At 53.8% G+C, this 25,204-nt stretch overlaps 1 protein-coding gene across 7 annotated transcripts; it reads right to left on the bottom strand.

Moving 5' to 3' along the window:
• Positions 1–10,508: 10,508 nt before the first annotated feature.
• LOC149911919 (zinc finger CCCH domain-containing protein 11A-like) lies at positions 10,509–20,683 on the bottom strand. 7 transcript variants are annotated; one of them, XM_090133024.1, is made up of 10 exons: positions 19,783–20,683; positions 19,006–19,314; positions 15,023–16,738; positions 14,255–14,445; positions 13,843–13,966; positions 13,358–13,420; positions 13,025–13,111; positions 12,419–12,733; positions 12,015–12,088; positions 10,514–11,557 (listed from the first exon to the last, which is right to left on the bottom strand). In XM_090133024.1, exons 4-10 carry the CDS (start codon positions 14,306–14,308, stop codon positions 11,501–11,503), a joined length of 774 nt encoding a protein of 257 aa, XP_089989150.1. In that variant the 5' UTR covers positions 14,309–14,445; positions 15,023–16,738; positions 19,006–19,314; positions 19,783–20,683; the 3' UTR covers positions 10,514–11,500. The 7 variants fall into 7 exon arrangements, 6 of the variants coding, with proteins under 6 accessions (XP_089989154.1, XP_089989150.1, XP_089989151.1 ...); XM_090133025.1 differs by having other exon boundaries at positions 20,413–20,683; XR_016462692.1 differs by lacking the exons at positions 19,006–19,314; positions 19,783–20,683 and adding an exon at positions 12,269–12,318 and having other exon boundaries at positions 11,518–11,557; positions 15,023–18,993.
• Between the last annotated feature and the right edge of the window lie 4,521 nt (positions 20,684–25,204).

The following is a 25,204-nucleotide window of genomic DNA, read 5'->3' as shown; positions in this document are numbered from 1 at the left end:
ACATGAGGATTGTGGAAAAAGTCTTCAGAAGAGTCACTCTTTTCTAAATCTCTCGGGACCTGGAGGTTTCCACCAGAGTCTTCTAGATTTGAAGGGGATGTTTTCTGCACCTGGATCCCTGCTTTGAATTATTCAGTTTCTCTCCAGTGGCTCTGTTTATCACGAGTCATGAAATTGGCACATTGTCCATCAGTCTGCGTAAGAAAATGAGATGGGATTCTTCTTATCCTACTTTTCTATCCTTCAGAGATGGGTCCATAGAGTTAGAATCACAGAGCTCATGCTGATATGCTGGGAAAGGGAGAGAGAGATGCTCATGAGATCAGCACTGAACGAAACCTCTTCACATTTTGCGATTTTGATACGGGAAAAACCTGACTTCAAATCAATTTGCAGAATGCAGATTCTTCAAATTCTATATGAGTAATAGGATGAAAAACCTTTGTTGTGTGCAGTCTCCAAATGATTAAACTTCACACCTGTTTTTGGATTAGGATTCCCCACAAAATAAATTGTGAAATTGTTAAATCAGTTTGCTTTCCAGGTGTAAGCATAAGTCAGTGCACAGATGTAAAACCCCCTCACTGTCACTAAGAGAAGAGTCAAGCTGCTCTGTCCATCAGGCTTGTTCCTACCTGCCCCATGCTGCCCCTTGCTCAGCTGGAGGATGGCTGCACACACAGGTTGCTCTGGAGAAGAGCCCGGGCTGTGCAGAGGGCCAGTGCCAAACTGCTGTCTCTCAGCTCAGCTCTGTGGGGGAGGAGGAAAGGGAGATGGTGAGGCTTCTGATTCACATCATAGGAGCAAAGGCTCTCAGACTGGAGGATGGGAACACAGGAGCTGTGCCCATCTTGGGGCTTGCGGCAGCTTTCCAGGGCACCGCCACAGTGGTAGCCTCGAGCTGATGTCTCCTGCGGAGAACAAGCTCATTCCTTAATCAGAAAAAATCTCACTGCACCAATCGTCAGAAGTGTTAAGGGGAGGGGCAACATGGTCTTAAGACAACTCCCCTAGGACAGGATCTGTAGCAGAACTGGAGCTTAACATCCCCCATCAGCAGTGCGGTTACAGGGGGCACTCCAGGAAGCCTGCTCCTTACCCAGCTGCACACACACCTCCCAAGCAGCACAGTCCAAAACCGCATTGCAGAGCCTTACTTCAAAAGTTCCCTATCTGTCCGTGCCCATATTTACATTCTGAAGCTGTTCCTTACAGGAGCTGCTTCAAATATCTCCTTCTTGATGCAAGAGCCTCAGTGATTAATTCAAACACATTTGTGCTTTCATTTAGGTGAAAAATAAAACTCATACTCCGCAAGGTCCTTATGTGAAAGATGGATACATGGAAAGTCTCCACAGAAGTGTCAAGAGCCCCTACCTCAGGCAGCAGCTGTGGCAGCAGAAGGCTCCTGCCCTGCCCTGCCCTGCCGGGGGCTCCTTCCCCCCCACGTCTCCCCACAGCGCCCTGGGCAGCTCCCCGGGCAGGCTGAGTGCTGAGTGCTGAGTGTGGAGTGCTGAGCCTGGCAGGCGGCAGAGTCCCTGCCCCGGCACACAGCCCCTGGGGCACAGCAGGGACCTGCTCTGCAGGACAGCCCTGGGCACCCGGCTGCAGCCCCGGCTGCACAGCCTGCAGCCGTCCTGGGACACGCAGCCCTCAGGGCTGTGCTCTGATGCTGCAGCACCGAAGCCCTCAGCTGGGCAGGTCCTGCTCTGCAATAAAGAAGCATGGAGTGCCTCCTGACTGATATGCTGGTCTAACAGGACCAGGAGAGATTGCATGGTCTTGTGTACTTTGCCCTGCCAATGTAGACTTACTGTGTTAAGGTCTGCGAGCATTGATCCTTCCGTGAACTCAGCCTTCTCCCTTCTACACAGCGTGTTGCATTTCTCTCCCTTCTGTCTCCTCATTGTCACCTACAGGTCATGTCTTCAAAGTCCTGCACTGTGCAGAGAAGCTGCTCCTGTACCAGCAGCTGTATGAGCTCCCTGTGTCCCAGAAGCCCAGCCCAGCTCAGCAGCAGAGGCATAAGGGATCCCTTTCTCCATCCCTGTGGGCTCCCTGCAGATGTCCCTAGGGCTCCACAGGATGATATGTGGAAAAATACTGAAGGAGTCCTTGATGTTCCTTTCCTCTGTGTGGGAGAACACTTTCCTTCCCAGCAGTGTCACTGCTCCTGTCAGAGACAGAGTTAAGTGGAAAAGCCACCTTCCCTTGTCCCAACACAGACAGGACACCTGGGCAGTGACAGGCAGGGATCACAGGTGCCCAAGCAGAAGAAAATTACTCAGATGAGTTGACTGAGGTACCTCGTTCTGAATCTGGAGATATTCTTTTGGTGGGAAATCTCTATAAGTTAAGTGAAAGATACCTATGTGGAGTCAATTGAACCTCTTCTCTACTCATTTTGTGCAAAACAGCACCCAGAAATACAGAGCTGAGAAAATGGATTCATGTGCCATAAGGAGAACTACGTCTCTCTCTCTCTTCAGCCCAAGCTGTATTCCCCAGCTGCCCTGGGGGTAAAATGGTCTCTGTCTCATGTACATCCTTCATTGCCTAGCCATATTCAGGGTGGCTGAGTATAACACACATGCCTAAATACTGTTCCATATTGCCCCTCTGACTAAAAGCCAAATATGGCCTGCACTCTACTGCCAGACGGGTGGAGAAAAATGCACTGCCATTGTCATTGTGACATATCACTTGGCTGCCTTTGACTCCAGTTCATACTGGAATTCTAGCATGCCTGGCACAGCAGTGCTTAGCAAGGGCGTGACTTCATTCCGGCCATGATAGTCCTCTCATCCTCTATTCCCCACTAGACTATTGGGCCAAATAGGACATTAGTGAGTCTAGACGACCAAATGGGTGAGTGAATCTTGCTGATTACTCCTTGATTCTGCAGGTGGTGAATCAGATGATGAATGAGAAACAGGGAGTCCCTGCTGATGCAATATTGATGTCAACATGCCATTTCAGCAGCGATCGGCACCTGCTGTTTTTCTGCTCTTAGCAATCCTGCAACAGAAGGGTCCTCTGAGAGACCAGCTGAGCTATACAGCTGTTTAATGCCCTCCATCTCCAAGGCAGCTGTACTGAAAGCCCACCAATACTCTTTTTGGGTCCTTGAAGTGCTATCTCCCAAAGCAATCTGGAGCAGGGATGCACAGAGCCTCTGGGCCAGTCACAATGGTAATCATAAACATTCTTTTGCCACTCATTTAGTTAGGCTCACTTTGGCCTCTAGCAGAGTTAACTCTTGTGTTCCCCTGTCACTCCTGAAATACAAATCGGTTTTGTTCCTTTATAACTTGATGGCATTAGAGTACACTGTGCACCAGTGTCAGCTGGAGCCTCCTATTTCCGTGGCCCTGATGTGCCAGGCCATTGAATCCATGCAGTCCAATAAACCCAATTGCCCCTTTCCTCTACCTAGCCGCAGGCAGGGCTCCTCGAGTTCTGATTTATGTATTCATAACTCATCTTTTGTGTGTAGAAACCAGAAGGCGCACTGACAACCTCAGAGATAAGATCAGTCCATCAGGCTCACTGGAAAGTGGAGCTGCCATTTTCCTGGAAGGAGCCTTTCTTGTGATTGTTTTCCTTTGCACTTCACATACCCATGCCTGTAGGGCTGAGGTGGGTTTTGCCATCCCACATCCTCATACCCTCTCCATGGTCACGCAGGTAAAACCACAGGATGGTACATAGCTGTTACCTTGAAGCGTGGGGCGAGTGACACTCTGCACAGTTCCAACGCCATTTGTGCTATCCTTTTTTTTTTTTTTTTGTCAATCATGAAATCCCAAGCTGTGAGGTGTGGTTGACACGACCATGGATGGGAAGCTGGACGTGAGCCAGCAATGTGCCCTCACAGCCCAGAAAGCCAGCCGTACTCTGGGTTGCTTCAGAAGAAGCGTGGCCAGCAGGGTAAGATAGGTGATCCTGCACCTCTACTGTGTGCTGCTGAGAATTTACCTGGAGTACTGCATCCAGATGTGGAGTCCTCAGTACAGGGGAGACATGGAGCTGTTGCAGCACATACAAAGAAGGGCCACAAAACTGATCCACAGAATGGAACACCTCTCTTACGAGGACAGGCAGAGAGGTGAGGCTGTGCAGCCTGTAGAAGAGAAGGCTGCAAGGCAACCTGAGAGCAGCCTGTCAGTATCTAAAGGGGAGCTACAGGAAAGAAGGGGACAGAATCCTTAGTAGCTTCTGTGGCAAGGGCAAAGGGAAATGGCTTCAAACTCAAAGAGGGTAGATTTAGGTTAGATATAAGGAAGAAGTATTTTACAGTGAGGGTGGTGAGGCACAGGCAGACATGGACCACTGATGTGGTTGATGCCCTGCCCCTGGAGATTTTCCAAGTGAGGCTGGATCAGGCCCTGGGCAGCCTGATGGAGCTGTGGTGACCTTGTGCACTGCAGGGGAGTTGGGCTAGATGACCTTCAGAGGTCCCTTCCAACTCTAAGGACTCTATGATTCTACGATTCTAAGACTGGGCCATGTAGGAAGGGGTTTGTTGGGTATGCCACACTCCCTGCTATTCTCAGGCTAAGGGCATCGCTGAACACACCAACTAGTTGGTTAAGTTTCTTTCAGAAATACTTGAATCTGGGTGGTGTTTGCAATTGTATAATGCTGCCAACCAATTAACTAATAGATAAAGTAGGGGTGGCTGCCTCAACATGAAAGCCATTTGTCTATCTGTGAATACAACCATCCTAGAAGTTCATACCAAGCCAGGAAAAGATCCTATGGGATTTTGCAACAACCTGTACTGCTGAAAATGCCTCAGATTGGAGCAATATCAGTGGTACTATCTATACCCAAAAATCGCTAAGTGTGAGAAGCAAGAAAGTGTTTGGTAAAGTTATCCTGAATAAGCACCTGATAGATGTCACCTTTTTAATGCTTGCAATCAAATGTGACTGAGTGCATTTTCTTTCCTTTTGTGTCTACAGGAGACTTGAATGACCCACATGTGGACAGATGGACCTAGATTTCAGGATGATCCAGCAGGTTGAATAATGATATTAATAATCATAATAATGATACTATGTTTTACCATGGTGCAAATACAATCCTCTTTCATTTGTGTCCAGAAGGGCCCAGAATGGCCATGGGCCTGTGAGAGGCAGATTGGTTTTTTTTGCGGTGGAAGTTTCAGTATTTTCTGTATATAGCATAGGATAAGAAACCTTTTACAAAGAAAACTCCTGAACAGAGTCAAGTTGAGACTGGGGCGTTTCGACCTAGGAAGAATTGGTACACTCACTAAGGTAAAGAAGAGACAGAACAAGTGAAAATATTGTCCTTCTATCACAATAAAAAGTCCAGAATATTCCCATAGACAATGGATTGATAGCAGACATTGTGTGGAAGTGTAAACGTAGCTATGGAAGTGTAATGTAGCTATGGAAGTGTAATGTAGCCATAGTGTTAGAAGATTGTGAGCCTGAGATGTTCAACCAATGAGTGCCAGGAGAGGCTTTACTTGTGTCAGACCCAGGGTACATAACGGGATGGATTTTGCTGACTAGTTGTACAATTTCTCCCTGGTCAATAGGAGCTGTGCGCCCATTATTGCAATAATGAACAAACTGCTCTTCACAGAGATCTTTGCCTGATTAGAAATTGTTGACCTTGAGCATGTTTCTTACAGTATCTAAGCGTAAGATACACTTGCTGCTGTTATGAAGATCTGTTTTGAAACTTGCTTGCCTTCTAGCCAATGGATTTTTAGTGGAAATGTCCTGAATACACGTGTTAGACTATAAAAGCCTTGCATGGGAAAATAAAGGGGAATTTTTGCACAAGAACCCTGTGTCGTGTTCCTAGTCTGTGACAAGCAGCCCCTTGTCTTATGGTGCTGGCAGCAGCGAGACAAACACTGACACACTGGTACATATTGCCTGTTCCTGCCTGCTACCTCATTGCTACTGGGTGCCACTGGATGCCACTGTGGAGACAACAGGACTGCTCTCAATTCATGTGAGACCCCAGGGCTACCAGGAGTGTAGAGGTACAAAAGGAAAGCATGGAAGTGGAAAGAGAGCAGCACTCAAAAGACCACATCTTGCCCTTGCCTTGATTGCCGAGGATCGCCGCTTCGGAGCTGGTCCAGCCAGAAGCGCAGCGACTGATGGCGAGGTACAAGGGGGTTTCGGTCGCTTCCCTCACTCAGGGATCCCGGAGAGAGCAGAGTAGCCGGGCAGCTCTCGGCCGGGCAGTTCTCGCGAGAGCGGACGTCGCGGCGGGGGCGTTGCCAGGGCAACGGTTCCGCACCCACCCCTTCTTGCTTTAAAAAGCCTCGGGGAGCGACGCGTCGCTGCCCACCAGAGAAGGTGTGTGGGAAACACCTGGGCTTATCTGTCGAGGAGATTCAGTAAGCCACTCCTGCACGGAACTCCCCAGCAGGGACGGTTGTCATTGCCAGGGTGAGTGATAAGTGCGGGGCTCCTGTTAACGACCCGGCAGCGGTGCGGGGCAGTGCCAGCACTACGGGCAGCAGGGCGGGCCTGATCAGGCACACCCCGTTAAGGCTATCTAATAGTGTTGGTGTGCCTGCTGGTTGGCAATGCCTGCACCCCGGAGGAAGGCTAATAGCACAAGAATTGTGGAGTCCCAGGCGGAAGTCCCATGCTCCCGCAGAAAAAACACTGCGGCCAAAAAGAGTGTGGAGACTCAGACTGAGGCCCCAACGCGAGATGCTAGTACACAGGTCGCTGGCTGTCATGAGTGCCAGAGCCCGGCCTTTGCAGTGCTGGGTGATGACAGTGGTAGATGTATAAGATGTGACCAACTGCATGACTTACTCAGCCTTGTGGTTGACCTGAAAGAGGAGGTAGAGAGGCTGAGGACCATAAAAGAGTGTGAGAAGGAGATTGACTGGTGGTGCCAGTCCCTATCGGCCCCGAGATCTGGGCGCATAACTGAGGCATCATGTAGAGCACGTCACTCCCCCCTGCCTCGTAAACAGGTGGGAGAGGGGAAGCGGCACGTGGGTGCGGGGAGCCGGCGGGCTGAAAGTGCTGCAGTGAGCCTCCTGTCCTCTCCTCCTCCTATGAACAATTCAAGAAAGGGGGAGGAGTGGAAACATATACCGGCTCGACAAAGTAGGCGTCCCCCATCCCGACCATCCTCGGCTCCCCAGGTGCCTCTGAGTAATAGGTTTGAGGCCCTGGAACTCGAGGGAGAGGTGAGTGGGGATGTAGGGGGAGGTCAACCTGTGAGGTTGCCTTGGGAAAAGCACTTGGCCCCACGCCTCAAGACTGCCTCTGCCCGGAAGGACAGAAGGGTGGTTGTTGTAGGAGACTCCCTGCTGAGAGGAACGGAAGGTCCTATATGTCGGCCTGACCCTACCCGCAGGGAGGTGTGCTGCCTCCCTGGGGCACGGGTCAGAGACATTTCTAGGAGACTTCCTGGTCTGATTCGCCCTTCTGATTATTACCCGTTATTGATAATCCAGGCTGGCAGTGACAAAGTTGCAGAGAGAAGTCTCAGAGCTATCAAGAAAGACTTCAGGGGACTGGGGTGGGTAGTCGAGGGAGCGAGTGTGCAGGTCGTGTTTTCTTCCATACCTTCAGTGGCAGGGCGGGATACCGAGAGATACCAAAAAACACACCTCATAAATAAATGGCTCAAAAGTTGGTGCAAATCCAGGGATTTTGGGTTTTTCGACCATGGGGAAACTTACTCAGCACCTGGCATGATGGCAGCAAATGAAAGTAGTCTGTCTCTGAGGGGGAGGAGGATCTTAGCTGAGGAACTAGCAGGACTCATTGACAGGTCTTTAAACTAGGTATGAAGGGGGAAGGGAGCAAAATCAGGGATGTCGAGCTTGAGCGGGTCATTCCAGGGCTCGTACCGAACCTGCTGGGCGACGACAGTCAAGTACGAAGGGATGGACTGGGGCAGGGGGGTGTTGGGGATGCTGCTGTTCTAGGGGAACCTAGACCATCTATAAAGGCGGTGCGATGGAAAGCCGAGCTGAAGTGCCTTTATACTAATGCACGCAGCCTGGGAAACAAGCAGGATGAGTTGGAAACCGTGATGTGCTTAGAAAATTACGACCTTGTTGCTATCACGGAAACGTGGTGGGATGGTTCCCATAACTGGAATACCACCATTGAGGGCTATCAGCTCTTTAGAAGAGAGAGGCTAGGTAGGAAGGGTGGGGGAGTAGCCCTCTATGTCAAAGAGTGGATAGACTGTGAGGAGCTTCCTCTGAGAAACAGTCATGATCAGGTTGAGAGCCTGTGGGTTAGAATTAGGAATGGGTCTAACAAAGGCCAGCTGGTGATAGGAGTATACTACAGGCCACCTGATCAAGGGGAGACTGTTGACGAGGCTTTCTTTCTTCAGATGCGGGAGGCTTCGTGCTCACGGGCTCTTGTCCTGATGGGGGACTTCAACCATCCGGATATCTCCTGGATAGATCACATGGCGAGTTGCAAGAGGTCAGGAGGCTCCTGGAATGTGTTGATGATAACTTTCTGGTCCAGGTGTTGGACAGACCGACCAGAGGTGAAGCGCTGCTGGACCTGCTGCTCACCAATGTGGAGGAAATAATTAATGGTGTTAAGGTTGGAGGCAGCCTGGGTTGCAATGACCACGCTCTGGTTGAGTTTGTGATCTCGAGAACTGTGGGCCTGGTGAAGAGTGGCATCAGGACCCTGAACTTTGGGAGAGCAAACTTTAAGCTGTTCAATAGACTGTTGGCCGAGATCCCCTGGGATGCTCTCTTTAAAAACAAAAATGCTGAAGAGAGCTGGTTACTCTTCAAGGACGCCTTCCTAAGAGCGCAAGAACTCTCTGTCCCACTGAACAAGAAAGCGGGCAGAGGAGGGAGGATGCCGGCGTGGCTCAGTAAGGACCTGCTGAGGGAGCTGAGGGCGAAGAAAGGTGTGTACAAACTCTGGAAACAAGGGCGTGCCACCTGGGAAGAATACTGGGATGTTGTCCGGACTTGCAGATGTGGGATCAGGAAAGCCAAGGCGCAGGTGGAACTGAACTTGGCGAGGGACATGAAAAACAACAGGAAGACTTTCTATAGGTACATTAACCAGAAGAGACAGGCCAAAGCGAGTGTACCTCCTTTGGTAAATGTAAAAGGAGAACTGGTTTCAACGGGCGAAGAGAAGGCCGAGGTACTGAATGAGTTCTTTGCCTCGGTCTTCACTTGCAGCCAGGACTCCAGTACTCCTTCCGTCCCTGAGCCCTGCATCCCTACACCTCTGGGTGGGGACTGGGGTGGTAAATCCCCCCCTGCTGTGAGGGCAGAGCAGGTCCGAGACCGCCTCATGAGACTGAATGTGTACAAGTCTATGGGGCCGGATGGCGTGCATCCCAGGGTTCTGAAGGAGCTGGCTGAGGTGGTTGCCGAGCCGCTCTCCATCATATTTGAGAAGTCGTGGCTGTCTGGTGTGGTCCCGGATGACTGGAGGAAGGGTCACGTCACTCCCATTTACAAGAAAGGGAGCAAGGAGGACCCCAGGAACTACAGGCCAGTGAGTCTCACCTCTGTGCCTGGGAAGATGATGGAACAGATCATCCTGGATGACATGCTTGATCACATGAGGAAAGGGCGTGTGATCCGTGACAGCCAGCACGGCTTCACCAGAGGAAGGTCATGCTTGACCAACCTGGTGGCCTTTTATGATGGAGTGACGGCATCGGTGGACAAGGGAAAGGCGACCAATGTCATTTACCTGGACTTGAGCAAGGCCTTTGACATGGTCCCCCACCACATCCTTCTCTCCAAACTGGAGGGATGTGGATTTGATGGGTGGACCACTCGATGGATAAGAAACTGGTTGAAAGGCCGCAGACAGAGGGTGGTCATCAATGGCTCCATGTCCAGGTGGAGGCCAGTAACGAGCGGCGTCCCCCAGGTATCTGTCTTGGGACCGGTGCTCTTTAACATCTTTATCAATGACATCGATGACGGAATCGAGTGCACCCTCAGCAAGTTTGCTGACGACACCAAGCTGAGTGGTGTGGTTGACACGGTTGAAGGACGGGATGCCATTCAGAGGGACCTCGAGAGGCTAGAAAGGTGGGCCCGGGTGAACCTGATGAGGTTCAACTCGGCAAAGTGCAGAGTTTTGCACTTGGGCCGGAGGAATCCCAAGCATCCCTACAGACTGGAAGGAGAGGTCCTTGAGAGCAGCCCCGTGGAGAAGGACCTGGGGGTCTTGATAGATGACAAACTTAACATGAGCCAGCAGTGTGCCCTTGCGGCTCGGAAGGCAAATGGGATCTTGGGCTCCATCAGAAGAGGGGTGGCCAGCAGGGACAGAGAGGTGATTGCTCCCCTCTACTCTGCTCTTGTGAGGCCCCATCTGGAATACTGCGTCCAGGTCTGGAGCCCCCAGTACAAGAAAGACAGGGAGCTGTTGGAGAGGGTCCAGAGGAGGGCCACGAAGATGATCAGGGGACTGGAGCACCTCCCCTACGAGGACAGGCTGAAAGAGCTGGGCTTGTTCAGCCTGGAGAAAAGAAGGCTGCGGGGTGACCTCATTGCAGCCTTTCAGTACCTAAAGGGAGCCTACAAAGAGGAGGGGAATCAACTCTTTGAAAGGGTGAGTGACAGCAGGACAAGGGGAAATGGTTTTAAGCTGAGGGAAAGGAGATTTAGGTTGGACGTCAGGGGGAAATTCTTTACGGAGAGAGTGGTGAGGTACTGGAACAGGCTGCCCAGAGAGGTTGTGGATGCCCCGTCCCTGGAGGTGTTCAAAGCCAGATTGGATGGGGCCCTGGGCAGTCTGGTCTAGCATTAGGTGGAATGGTTGGTGGCCCTGCGTGTGGCAGGGGGGTTGGAGATTCATGATCCTTGAGGTCCCTTCCAACCCTGGCAATTCTGTGATTCTGTGAAATCGCTAAATGGTGCTGCAAAAGAAGGCTGCAACAAGGGGCACAGCAATGGAGGGGTTGTGCACGAAGGAAGCAAAGCCTCATGCAAACTGGAGGGCTGCGGGGGGTGGCACGCTACTGGGGCCAAAGCAATGGGGGGGCGGGGTGGGGAAGGGGAAGCAGGAATGGGATCTGGTGGGGGGAGGAGGAGGAAAGCCATGTGGCTGAAGTGTGCAAGATGGGATGGTGCGTTTGCATGGCAGGTGGAAGGGTGGTGGGCTGCACTCGTGTGTGTGTGGCACAGGGGGTGGAGCAGAGTGCAGTGGCCAAGTCCTCCCTAGGCAACGTCAGGTGTCAGCAACAGCAGGAGAACCTCCAAGTTCCACTGCCTCCAAGAAGAACAATGCCAGGATGGCAGCTTGGTGGTCCGAAGCTGCATAGTTTCTACTCTGGACCAGCAGTAGTGCAGCAGCTCATGGAATGCCACTGGACAAATCAGGCCGTGCGCTCTTTGTCAATCTCTAATTGTGACTATTTTTTATTGACTACAACCAAACATGGAGTGCCAAGTTGGGTGGCACTCAGAACGCTGCCCTGTAACTCTGCGTGCTGCAGCCGCTGCCTTCTGATGCTCTTCCTCTCAGTCCTTCAGCTGCAGCTTCTGCATCATCTCCACAAGGGTGTTCATTGCGGATGACTGGAAAGAAATAAGGCAAGTATAGAGATAGGACAGAAACAATCTAGGGCGATCTCATTAAGAAAGTCTGATCAGTAAACCTTCCAGAACGGCCCCATGCAGCACAGCACGTTCCTGCCATTCAGGTCACTGACATTCCTTCTCATAACACGCTGCCTATGGTAAGATTCATGCTCTGCTGGGGGAACGAGGTCCCAAAGGTCGCAGTGCCTGACATGGCAAGGCTCTTTATCACAGAAAAACCCTCCAGCCGTTACCAACAGTGTCCTTCTCAAGCCAGAGGAAGGCATCCAAGCTCCCCTAGGCAGCTGTCACTGACAGTGTGATTTCCTTAAACATACAGCTGGGTGTTTTTCTATTACATTGCTTGCCTTGGGATTCTGCAATAGCTTTCATGTCTGACAGGCAGAGGCACTGAGAACAACAAGAGCCGTGTCTGTGCTCACCAAGGACTCACCTCTGCACGTGCAGCGGCAGCTCTCAGAGAAGCCTTCTTCAATTCCACTCTTCTCTCTTTTCGTTGTCTTCTTGCTATAAAGCAAGAATAAAACTGAATTCGTTCTGTCAGCAGCAAAACTGCAGAAACATGGGTACCATAAAAACAGATGGCAGAAAAAAGACAAAGGAAATTGGAAGCCTCTCAGTGAATGACATTTCCAGTGGAAAGGTGCAGAAGACTACCATGGAGTTAATGGAGTCGGGGTTACATACTGTGGCACCTCACTGCCTTTGGACTTTGTAGGCTTCAACTCTTTTCCCCTCTGCAGAGAAGGAAAAAGCAAAGCAAACCCTATGCAACTTCAGTGTGCTTGATAAGGGCAGCACCTACCCTACAGGGTGGGTACCACAGCACCTTCTTACCTCTTAGCTTGGAGCTCCGTGCTGCAGCAGGCCCAGGCTGTGCTGCTGGAGCCGGCACGCTGTCTCCGCTCTGACCCCTCGCTCTTTTGGTAGCAGGCAACTGCGCTGCTGTTTGCTGCTCTTCTTCCAAGCCCTTGCGTTTACATCCAGCCAGGGACTTGGAGACAGAGCGGGGGCACGCTGCAGGGGAAGGTCTTCTCCCTGAGCTGGGACCTGCTGTTGTAGGAAGCCCTCCAGCCTGGAGATGAGCTCTCTCAGAAAGGACTTCCTGCACCGCTTTCGTGTAGATCTTTCCATTGGGCTCAGCACCTATCTCTGGCAAGAAAGAAGAAGCAAGAAGATATAACAAGAGTCCAATACTACTTTCGGTCTGCAAAATGGGTCACAATGCTAGCACATCTCATCTGCAGTGTTCACAGTCACGGATCTTAGGATCGTGGATGAACTGTGGGTTTGTATTTCAAATCAGCACAGGAAAGGTAACTATAAGTCCCGGGGATTAAGACCCCAAGCAACACGCAGTGAGAACAGTCCCAGGAAGAACAGACAGAAAGCCTAGTTAGAAAGACAGTGCACCAAACCCAGATGCCTGTTGTGCGTCTGTACCTCTCTTGGGTGCCATGTCATGGTCTGTAGCTTCCCCCTGCCTTTCTGCAAGGCTGCGCTTCAGAGGAAGGCCACTGGCATCAGCTTCTGACAGAAAGGAAACAAGAAAGACATGAAGAACATCTCTTTGGAGGAAGACTTTAGCACAGTCAGACACAAATTTCTGGTCTTCAAGCATAGTTTCTTCCATTTGCCTTTCTGCTGATTCAACACTGTGCCATTTCTGCAGTCAACACAGATCTGCAGTGTCCTTTCCTCTCCATCACACACAGCCCTGCATGCAGCCCTATTTAGAGGCAGGTACCCACACCACAGCTCACAAGAGCTGCTTACCTGCGGAGGCTTTCCGCTTCCCCCCTTGCCCAGCACCATTCCACAGACGCGCAGGCTCCGTCCCTACAACAAAATACAATTTGCTGATTTAACAGAAACCAGTAGCCTGTAGAAGTATTGTCCTGTCAGACCAAATCCATCCCCCAAACAACAAAAAACCAAAAGTCTCATTCTTGCTCAGATGACAGCAGAAGAACCCCAGCCTCCCTGACAGCTCCATTTGACAGAGCAGAGGTGCATCACCAAACAAAACACCATCAGGTGCAAAAGTTGAGACACATTTTGTGGCTCTAAAAGGAATTCACTCGACTCTAAGCATTTATATGCAGACTTCTGCCTCACTGCTGCCACCAACTGCCGCTGTCGGTCTCTCCAACACTTCCACAGTGGCTTATTTGACATCCCCTGCAGCACTGCACCCACTCAGAAGTAATACTCAAAATTCATTCCTCCATCCTTCATAACAGAGGCCTCAAGAAACTCACTTTTGCGTGGCAGTAAGGACGCTCTGTTCCCATCGCGTCCCTCTGCGCGCTGCAAGATGCGGTTGGATCTCCGGCAGCCTGCTGGCTGCTGCTCCCAAACACGGGGAAGCGCGCTGCGCTGCTTCTGGGGAGAGAAAGGAAGAAACGTCAGTGGGAACGGGCAGCCAAGGTTTGCAGAGAGGTTCCAGATTGTGCCAGAGATAGATTATCAGAGTGCTGAGAGATTAATTATCACTAAGGGAAAATACAGCCTAAGCCATGTCCACGTCATTAGCCCAGACTGTCAGCAGGGAGCGCAAAATCCAAGTGGTTTTTGAGGTGACAAAGGACCAGTAGGGCTCCTCCTGCTCCACCCCTTCCCTTAAACATGGGAAAAAGAAAGAAACATCAAGCAAAGGAAACCCAGCCATACCTTTCCTCTCACAGAGCAGGAATTAGAACCACGGTCATCTCCTTGCTGAGCCATGATGGCTGAAGTGTCAGAGGAAGACTTGCAAGGTCTGAGGGTTCTCTCCACAGGAACCTCCTTCGCTCTTAGAAGGAGCTGGCTTCACTCGTTCTTCAACTGCCTTGATCTCCGAGTTCTCCTTTTGGACAGGAACCCTTACAGAAAGTATCAGCAAGTGAAAAATCATGAGGAAGAAGCATTTTCCCAGCTTTCTTCTGCTACGCAATGTAGTCTCTTGAGGAGGGCAATGCATGGATCTCAGCTGTCTGCAAGAATTGCCCATCACTAGCTGCAGCTTGTGTCTGACTGCCATGGCTTCTGTCAGCAAGTGCCCCCAGGTCCCCTTTTCCCCCACAGGTGTGCTGACCGTCCATGTGCCCAGCTGAGCACCCGGCTCTCTGCCGTGACTTCAGCGCGGTTTGCTGAAACACCTGCTGGGTATGGCACACCAAGCAATCCATGGAGCAGTGAGACACAAGTTGCACTCTATGAAGTCTGCACTCTGCTTCCTTTTTTAGGTCTGACATGAAGGTGGGGGCCTGGCAGCAATTTTCCAGGGGAGGAATGACATTTCGTCATCCTCACCGAAACATGGGATGGAATCTCAAGAAGAACATGTTTCCTCTGGAAACAGCCATTCAGAAGGGCAGCGCTGGAGCTGAGAACTCCTCCCCAGCCCAGCTTTTCTGCTGAGACATCACTGGCAACCACCCAGCACCAAACCCAGCTCACCTGGTCAGCCTGCTCAGTCTGTGCTGTGCCCAGCTCACACACACCGCAGTGGTGCTTCCAATGGGCTCTCACAGGGTGATCTCTCTCAAGAAAAGCACAGAGCTCAGTCTCCGTGTGCAGCACGCTCACGAGAGCACCAGCTCTGCTCACCAGCTGTGGCACAAACGCTCCCACCCCAGCAACCATTGTGACCTCAGAGAGTGCCTGCATCACTTCTGTGCTTTCATCATAAGCAAAGGGAGTGGTCACCTCCTAGATCCAAATTTTAGGAAATCAACACCAGGGTCACCCAGTGGGGTGAATGGGGTTAACTGAATGGGGGTTAATTGAAGTAAAGCAACAGAGAAGTGAACATGACTCTTATGCAGCCCAATAAAAACTCAATATGGCCTCGTTGTGGTCAGTAGAGTCCCAGAGGAACTAGTAGGAACTGGGAGGAGTGCACACCAGTATAGACCAGAAAAGTCCAGTATGGCTAAGTAAAAACCAGTAAGGACCAGTATGGCCTCAGAGTGGTCAATGGAGTCCTATAGGAATCAGTAGAAACCAATAGGAAGGCACATCTGTGTGCCCTGGGGCCGGAGCTGGCCTGTGCCTCTGGCTTTGGGCCCCAGGGCTGGTGCCGGCCTCTCGGGCTGCAGATGTGGCTTTAGGCCCTTGGCCTGGTTCCGGCCTCTCGGGCTGTGGCTGCACCTTCAGGCCCCGGGGCCGGCGTAGGCCTTTGTGGCTGTGGTTTAGACCCGAAGCTGGTGCTGGCCTCTTGTGCCTGGCTTTAGGCCCTGGAGCCGGTGTCAGCCTTTCAGGCTGTGGATTGAAGTCCTGGGGACAGTGCCGGCTTCTCCAGCTTCGGCTTTAGGCCACAGCAGTGGTGCCAGCCTCTCTGGCTGTGGTTGTGGCTTTAGGACCTGGGGCCAGTGCAGGCCTCTCCAGCTGTGGCTTTGTCTTTAGGCCCTTGGCCTGGTTCCGGCTTCTCTGGCTGTGCTTCAGGCTCAGGGGCTGGTGCCGACCTTTCAGGATTTGGCTTTAGGCTCCACAGCTGGTGCCAGCCTGTTCGGCTGTAGATGTGGCTTTAAGCCCCATCTGGTCTGGTGCTGGCCTCTGTGGCTATAACTGTGGCATTATGGCCCAGGGCTGGTGCTGGGCTCTCTGGCTGGAGCTTCAGACTTCAGGGCCAGCGCAGACCTCTCTGGCTGTGGCTTTATACCCCAGGACTTGTGCCAGCCTCTCTGGCTGGGGCTGTGGCTTTATGCCCCAGAGTTGTTGCTGGCCACTCTGGCTGTGGCTTCAGGTCCTGTGGCCACTGCCAGTCTCTCTGGCTCTGTTTTTAGGCCTCAGGGCCAGTCCTGGCTTCTCTAGCAGCATCTTTAGGCCCCAGGACGTGTGTCAGCCTCTCTAACTGGACTGTGGCTTTAAGCATTTGGACTGGAAAGCACTCCATGGCCAGGCGCTGCTCAAATACTGGGCCTCCATTTCCTCCTGGGCATCCACACGTGCTCTGAGTCTCCTGCAGCTTTCTGCAGGGTTTGTAGCTTCCTGCTGAGGAGCTCCTCGTGTTCTTCTGCAACTGCCCCCCAACATCACTACTGCCTCCCCTGGTACCGTACTGGGAGATGCTTCAGAGTCCATTAGCCTGCACTTCCTTCCTCCCATCAGCAGCTGCTCCTACACAAACCTTCATTCACACTGGGATGCCGTCCACTTCTAGCACCAGCTGACCTGCAAGACAGAGGATTAGCACAAATGCAGAAGCCCAAGGCTGTGCCACCACCATGTGCTGCAGCCTTGGGAAGTCAGCTACAACTGCAAACTTTGTTAAAATTAAAACAGGCACCGTAAATTAAGTATGACTTCTGAACTGAAGTAATTGCCACAATCAGAAATAAATACTGAAATCGCTTACTTAACTGTAGGTGGTTACTTTTGAATTCTTTTGTTTTTGGGAAAATATGAACTTGGAATTGAAGGATACAAGAAAAATGAGGAGCACTTGGCAACTCAGGCAAACTGAGCAGTGCAGGGAAGATTGTTGCATTTCTTCTTCTCCTGGCCCAGAAATGAATTTTCCTAGCTTAAAATGAAAAGAGAAGAAGAGCCTGACATAGAGTAGACACAATACAGTCTCACATCACAGGTAGAAACTGGAGAGCTCTTGTGGCACAGAGCTCAGGACTGTAGAAATTAAGGTTGCCTCTAAGCTTTAAAAGAAGATGAAAGACAAGGTTAAATGCAAAACATTAGCAATTCCTGCAGAGCACATCACACAGCTGTAGGCACCACCTGAGAGGTAACAGTCAGGTGAGAAAGGAAAACCTTACTATGTGAACACAGGGACAAGCTACTCTCTTCTTCTGGGCCTTTGTTCCCAGTGAGGATTTCCCTCAAGAGCGCTGCTCAAGCTGCTGCTGTCTCCAGCTGTTGGTCACTTCTACCTGCTGGACGCTGTGCCCACAGGTCATTCTGCTTTGGGCAAAGCCTGCTGGCTTAACTCCAAACCAAGGTCACAGGCCACGTTAATCCAGCTGGTTTATCTGAAAGGGCTCAGAAGCCATGCATGGGATCCTTTCTGCTGGTGGTTCTTTCCAGGCAAGAACCTCCGCTCTCAGATCAACAGCCAAGAGCTGGAAGGCAGAAAAAGCTTTCCAATCCCCATGGATGTGGCTTCTGCAAAGACAACAGCTGCCTACTCTTCAGCAGGGTGATGCCCACCCAGCAAAGCACTCAGCCAGCAGATGCCTTTCCTTACACTGACAGAACTGTCCCACATTTGTGCAGTCCTTGGTATTGCATTTCCAATCCAAGTTCACATATACCTCAACCATTCCTGCTGTGTTAGTTTACTTGGATCCCCAGTTGGGGCTGTAGCTCAAGAGGTCAACGCAACAGAAATAACACAACATGCAACTGGAAAACACATCTCAAAGCCGAGAAGAGCCAACTCTCTGACCTTGGGCACAACTGGGCACCAAGAGCCAGGCCTTGCAAACTTGGCTGATCTGAGCATGCGGGAGGGGGCTGGCAATCAGACCAGGAGTCTCCATTTCAATTGCAGTTCCATGTAGAGAAGAACACCAAACAGTAACAGGTGTGAATGAATTCATTCAAAAGCTGCACAATGAGTTTGTTCTTTATTAAAAAAAGCATGCATTCCAAGTCAAAAAGTAACCGCGGGAGTTGATATCAATGGAAGCTGTTCTTATTCCTACACCTCATCCTCTTACCACAACTTTCCTTGCCTCATCCCTTACCCCAGCTCCTGGAAAATGCCCACAGACTTAAAGTCAACTCTCAAATCCATAGGACTCCTTTCACATTACTCCATTAATAAAAGATTGCAGACTTGTTTCATGCACTCAAACTGATCGAGCAGCGGTATCACCATCACTCGTAACACACGGAAGCATCCAAACCCTGAGGATTTTTTTCCCCTCCACCACCAGGTTCTTCTTAGCACACAAGACTTCTCTTGCTCCTATCAAAACAACAGCCAGCAGTACAAAGCAAGCAGCCACCGAGGACTTTAAAAACAAAGCCTGATCCACATAGCATATCTGAACCTCACAAGAGGCCGACTGTAGGCAGACCTGGAGGGGTGACAAAGGACAGCAAGAGGCTCAGTGACAGCATGGTGACAACGCAGGGCTTGCGGGGCCGGATGACAGTCGAGTCCCACCCTCTGTGTGGTGCTCAGTGTACAGGGAATAGTGTCATCCAAGACATGGTGACACACAAGTGATGGTGACACCAGATGACGATAACAACAGTGACAGCCAGGGATGGGGACACTGCGTCATGGCTGTTCCACATCGAGGTCACCTTGTGTCATGGTGTCACCTGAAGACAGTGACACTCAGTGACACCCAATGGCATCCAGTGAAGGTGACACCCAATGATAGTACCACCAATGATGATACCACCAACCCCATGTCACACCCCATGTGTCCCCCCACTGTCCCCAGCTCCCTCCCTGTAATCCTCCTCGTCACCTCTTCAATGAGGATGTCACCATGCTGCAGTTGTGCCACCAAGGCAGGGGGGACAGCTTGGGACAGTCATGGACAGCCAGGGTGACAGCGTCACCAGGCTCCAGGAGCTGTAGGATGCTGATGGGGCTCTCGAGGTAGACGGGTTGGTATGGCCCCAGGTTCCACGGTTACAGTGACAGTGAGAACTTCGGGGACAGGTGGTTGTCCCGGTGCCGACACTGCTGACGGTTGTCCTGGTGTCACCTGGTGGCCTGTGGGGAGTTGTTTCTGTGGAGCTTTGCACGGAGATTTAGCGAGAACCATCCATTTCTGAAAGGAAGTGGCGAAAAAAATACAACAAAATTGACATAGTATTTATTTTAATGGAAACAGATATTTTTGGGGACGATCCCATGGGGACAAAGCAGCATAAGAACGTGTCACTATGTGAGGTTGTCCTCAAAATCCCCATTCGAGAACTCTGGAACACTCCAGGAAACCCTGGGCACCCTCTGGTCACCCCAACAAACCCTCTGGGACATCTCTAGACCCTTCTGGATGAGTCCAGGATCCACTAGACACCCCAAGACACTTCAGGAACATTTCCAGACCCTTCCAGAAGACTACAGGACCATCTGAACCCACCGGAGGATGCCCCCAAAGCGTGTTCCAAGAAGGGCAACACAGCTGGTGAGGGGTCTGGAGCACAGGCCTGATGGGTGGGGGCTGAAGGAGCTGGGAGTGTTCATTGTGGAGAAGAGGAGGCTCAGGGCAGACCATATTGCTCTCTATAACTACCTGAAGGGAGGCTGTAGTGAGCTGGGCTTCGGCCTCTTCTCTCGTGTAACTGGTGACAGAACTAGAGGGAATGCTTCAAGCTGCACCAGGGGAGATTTAGGCTGGACGTTAGGAAATACTACTTCTCTCAAAGAGTGGTCAGGCAGTGGAATGGGCTGCCCAGGGAGGTGGTAGAGTCACCAACCCTGGAGTTGTTCAAGGAACATTCGGATTTTGTGTTGAGGGATATGGTTTAGTGAGAACTATTGGTGATAGGTGGATGATTGGACTGGATGATCTTGTAGGTCTTCTCTAACCTTGGTTTTTCTGTGATCTTCTGTGATCTTCCCAGTCCCCAGTCCTGCCCTGTGCTGGTGTTCTGCAACAAACAGCAATCCAACACACTGTGTCCCTGTAGAATCACAGAATCGTTCACGTTGGAAAAGACCTTCAAGAGCATCGAGTCCAACCACAACCTGAAGTACCCCAACTCTAACAACCCTCCTCTAAATCATGTCCTGGAGCACCACATCCAAATGGTTTTTAAACACGTTTGGGGATGGTGACTCAACCACCTCCCTGGGCAGCCCATTCCAGTGCTTAAGAACCTTCCTGTAGAGAAGTTTGTCCTGATATCCAACCTAAACTTACCCCATGTCTGTGTGTTCTGTGGAACCCCACAGATGTGACAGTGGAGTCTGGTTCTGCACTGGCTTCTCAAAGAAAACCAGCGCACGGTATCAGGAGCGGAGGAGGAAGCAGATGATTCTGCCACTGATGCTGTCATTGCGCGTCCCCCCCCAGGACTCCCACAGCTTCCTCTTCCCAGCCCCGCTCAGCTCCTCGCAGGCTGCAGACGCTGCTGAGGCTCTCGCACTCCACGGCCGTCATCTTCTTCTCGTGCTGCCGGACCGCTCTCTGCAGGGCTGCGCTGAGTTTTTGCCGCTGCAGCCAGAACCGCAGCTCCCGTGCTGACGGATGGAGGAGCTCCGTGCTGGCACCCACAGCACGTGGTCCCCGGGCTGCCGGTGGCACGGCAGGATGCTCCCCTCCCTGTCTCCCATCGCCCCTCAGCTACGGCATCCTCCTATAATCTGCCTAAGGACCCTGCAGAGGGCTACAGACAGGCCGATCGATGGCTGATGCCAGCGGCACGAGGTTCAACATCACTCAATGCCGGGTCCCGCACTTTGTTCACAACAAGCCCAGGCACCGCTGCAGGCTTGGGGCAGAGCGGCCGGAAGGCCGCGTGGAGGAAAAGGCTCTGGAGCTGCGGGCCGACGCTCGGCTGAACGCGAGCCAGCAGCGCGCCTTGTGCAGGCGGCCGAGAAGCCCGCTTTACCGGCAGCAGCGAAGGCAGCAGGAGCAGGAGGCGATCGCCCCGCGCTCAGCCCCGCCCCGCACAGCGCCGGCCTCGGGCCGGCACCGCGACCGCCTGGAGCGGAACGCCAAGGTGCCCGCGGAGCCGCTCGTCTCCAGCGAGTTCCCCAGCGCCACCGCCGGGCCGCGCCGCCCGCCCGGACGCCCCGCTCCCCCACCTGCCGGCGGCCGCCAGCCCGCGCTCGCCGCTCTCCAGCAAGGCCCGCACGGAGCGGGGCGGAGCGGCGCGGGCCCGGCCCCGCTGAGGTCCCCCACATCCCCGCCCTTCTCCTCCCGCAGCCGCAGCCGGGGCCCCGGAAGCGGAGCGGGCGCACGATGGCAGGCATCGCGAGGGCAGCGGGGCCGGGGCCACGGGGACGCGCGCGGTGATGTCGCAATGACGGCGCGCCCGCGGACAGAAAGGACCCCGCGCGGAGCGCCCGCCCCACTCGGCGAACCGACCAATGACAGAGCGGAGGAGGCGGGGCCGAGCGCGGGCTCTCCGCCAATGGCGGCTGCGGACGCGGGGCCGCCGCCATGGAGATGCTGATGGCGACGGCGGGATGGCGGAGCCACGGGGCTCCGCGCGGGGAAAGCGGCGGTCCGCCGCCCCGCGTCCCCGCCGCCGCCCTCCCCGTGCCTCAGGGACGCCGGGCGGTCAGGGGAAGGCGGCGCGGGGGCACCGTCCCGTCCGTCCCCCGTCAGAATCCGGCTGCCCTCGGAGGAGGAACCGAGCCGTCCTCCGTCGTTGCGGCGAGGCGCTGCCGGGCTGCGAGAAGCGGCGGCTGACCGCGAGAGGCGGGACCCGCCCGGTGTCCGGGAGCGGCTCCTGGCTGAGCCGGGCAGCCCCGGAAGAGAGGGAGCGATCGCGCGGATCGAGGCGCGTTCGAGCCCGGCACGGAGTCCGACCAGCGCCTTCGCTTCTCGCTCGGCTCCAGTCATCGGCAGCGCTGTGCTGAGCTGCTGCCCCGCAGCTGCAGTCTCCAAGCGCCGTTTTCCATCTGGTGCCGTGGCGACTGTGCGCCCTCCCTCATTGCAGCGCGTGAAGCCATCCTCGTGACGACAGCGCATGCGTGATGGCGTCCCCATGGCGACAGCGCCTCAGCGCGCCTGCGCCGCTCCGTCGCTGTGGCGCTGCGCCGTCCCCGCTGAGTGACGTCACCAGCCCCGCGACTGAGGAGGAGGCGGAAGTGGGGCGGCGCACCCCGGGGCTCCGAGCGCCGCCTCAGCTTCTACAGGTGGGTGTTCGGGGGGGGCACCGGGGCGGGGCCGGGGTTAAGGGGGCTGGGGGCCACGTGCCGCTCTGCGTTGGCCCCGCGGGGTCTCTGTGGCGCTCGGGGCTTCCGCTCGGCGGGGGCAGCTGCCCTGTGTCTCCCCGCCTCCCCCGCCCCGTGTATTTCACTGCCCTCCTCCCCTCCTCCTGCCACTGGTCGCCCACAACCTCCCCCGTCGCTCTGTGTGACCCCCGGGGTTGCGCCTCCCCTCCCCTTTTTCCCCCTTTCAGTTCCTCCATTCTGATCACTGTAGTCCTCTTCCACCCCTCCTGTCTGTGCCTCCCCCGTTCTGACCCCCGGGGTCCACCTGTCTGCCCCCTCCCCCTCCCGATCCCTCATTGCCACGTGAGCTCAGGTGCATCACCAACTGCCCCAGTACTTTACCATCACCCAGACCCGCAGTCACTGCGGAGCCCCGTTTGCAATGAGGATCTGGAGAACCTCTCCCAGCCATGGGGAAGTTGCACAGCAATGCATCCATCCCACGGTGAGGCGTCCAGAGCCGCTGCAAGCAGCTCCAGCCTTTCTCGCACGGAATAAACCAACGTACGGAGCGGTGTGGGGGGACAGCCGCTGCCCTCTTTCTCCTCGTGGCTTTCTCCCCGCAGCCTGGCCAGGGCTCAAGGGGAACGAAAGGAGTCGTGCTGTCAATCCTGCTCTAGCACGGGCCTCTTTAGCAAGACTGTCTGCCCAGCCCCTCTGCGTCGGGCTTCATCGGGTAACGAACACAGCAGCAAAGCCGCCCTCGGCTCCTCGGGGAGGGCCCGCCGTCCTCGTGGAAACGCAGCGTGACAGCACGCGGGTTCCAGCAGCACCGGCGCTGTGACTTCCTCTGCCCGCCCTGGAGCCGCAGCCCGCGAGCTTTCCCGGCCTCGCACACTGAGCAGCCGAACCTGCCATGCTGCACGCGGTCCCTCCGGGCAGAGGCCCGCCAGCTCTGAGCCTCGCCCGGCCGCCGCTTCAGCCGTGGGGAACGGCGGCACGCAGGCTGAGCCGGCCGCCATCGGCGCGGGGCGACGGCGAAGGCCCGGCCTCTCATTGGTCAGCGCCGGCGCCGCCCCGCCACCGGCCTCCCTCTCATTGGTCAGCGCCGGCGCCGCCGGCTCTCTTCTCGCTCCCCTTCCCTTCAGCTCCCTTGCGGCGTCTCTCCCCTGCCCCGTTCCCGTCCCCTGCCGTTACCTTGCAGCATCTCCCACCAGTTTCCTTCCCTTCCCCTCCCTTGCGGCGTTTCCCCCCAGTCCCCTTCCCTTCCCGCATCTCCCTCTGGTCTCCTTCCCTTCCCTTGCATCATCACCCCGGTTTCCTTCCCTTCTCTTCCCTTACAGCATCTCATACCGGTCCCCTTCCCTTTCGTTCCAGCCTTTCCCCCTGGTCCCCTTCCCTTGTAATGTCTCATCCTGGTTTCTTTCTCTTCCCTTCCCATGTGGCAAATTCTCCCAGTCCCAATCCCATTCCCTTCTCTTCCCTTACACAATTTCCCCTGTCGCCCTCCCTTCCTATACGGCATTTCCCCACAGTTGCCTTCCCATGCCTTCCCTTCCCTTATGTCATCTCTCCCATTTCCATCCTTTCCCTTCCCATGGGGTGTCTCCTCCTGGTCTCCTTTCTCTTCCATTACCTTGTGGCATCTCCCACCAGTTTCTTTCTCTTCCCTTCCCTTCCCGTTGCCCCTTGTGCAAGTCATGGAATCGTGCACCATTAAGTTTCATTATTACCATCAGAACACGCTGGATGTGAGAGTCACCTTTTTTGCCCCGTTAGTAGGCCATGACAGAATTGGATCTCCTCTGAAAGGACTCTGGGTTCCCACTGCTGCTGTGTGTGTGTCCCTGCATGATCCCTGCTGGATCACAGAACCCACAGGGTAGGAGGAGAGAAGCTTCAGACGAGACAAGGGGCATCGAGGTCAGCTCCTGGACATCAAATCACGTGCCTCAGAGCGTATTCCTCCAGCATCTCTGGATGCTGCCTTCTGACTGAGAGAACCACCAGGGAGTGTGTCATCAGTGACAAAAAATACAAAATGAATGTCTTCTGGTATTGCTGGAATACAAAAAAAGCCAGAAGGGGCAAGACAAGAAGCGAGACGAGGTAAGGGGAGGCCAGAAGAGGATGGCAAAAGAGGTGAGGTGAGATGAGGGGATGCCAGAAGGAGAATCCAAAAGAGGTAAGACAAAAGGCTAGAGGAGACAAAGGGGGATGAGAAGGGGATGGGAGAAGGGGATGCCAGAATGGGACACCAGAAGGGGGTCAATAAGAAGTGAGATGAGATGACACCAGATAGGGATTCCAGAAGGGGACACCAGATAGGGCAAGATGAAAGGTGAGATGTGATGAGGGGAGGACAGAAGGGGGCACCAGAAGGGGCGAAACAAAAGGCAAGACAAGACAGGAGGTGAGGCGAGATGAGGGGACTCGAGACGAGGAGTTGGCAGCAAGGCTCAGCTTGAAAAAAGGACCATGAGCCCAGGTCCTTTTTTCAGCCGTAGTTATTTAACTCTTGAATAACTTCCCAAATGCCCCTGGGCTTGGCAGAGTCCCCTGGCACAGGCTGAGCCTGGTTTGCAGCCAGCTCGTACTTCGGCCCCAGGGCATGGGAAGGAGCCGTGGATCAGGGGACAGGCACTGAGTGCTGGGAACCCAATGGCACCGAGCCCCAAGCCACCAAATCAAGCATCTGGTACTTGCCTTCTGTCTTCCAGGACCACCTGGAGATGGTCCCTATATCAAGGATTTGTCCAAGTAGGTATGCCAGAGTCCTCTTAAGTCCTGTGAGGCACCAAGGTGAGAGACCGATCCCTTGGGGCCCT

Source organism: Phasianus colchicus, unplaced genomic scaffold (genome assembly GCF_987193195.1).
Source record: "Phasianus colchicus unplaced genomic scaffold, bPhaCol1.hap1.1 HAP1_SCAFFOLD_51, whole genome shotgun sequence".
Lineage (NCBI taxonomy): Eukaryota > Metazoa > Chordata > Aves > Galliformes > Phasianidae > Phasianus > Phasianus colchicus.
This window is presented reverse-complemented; position numbering and strand designations above follow the sequence as displayed.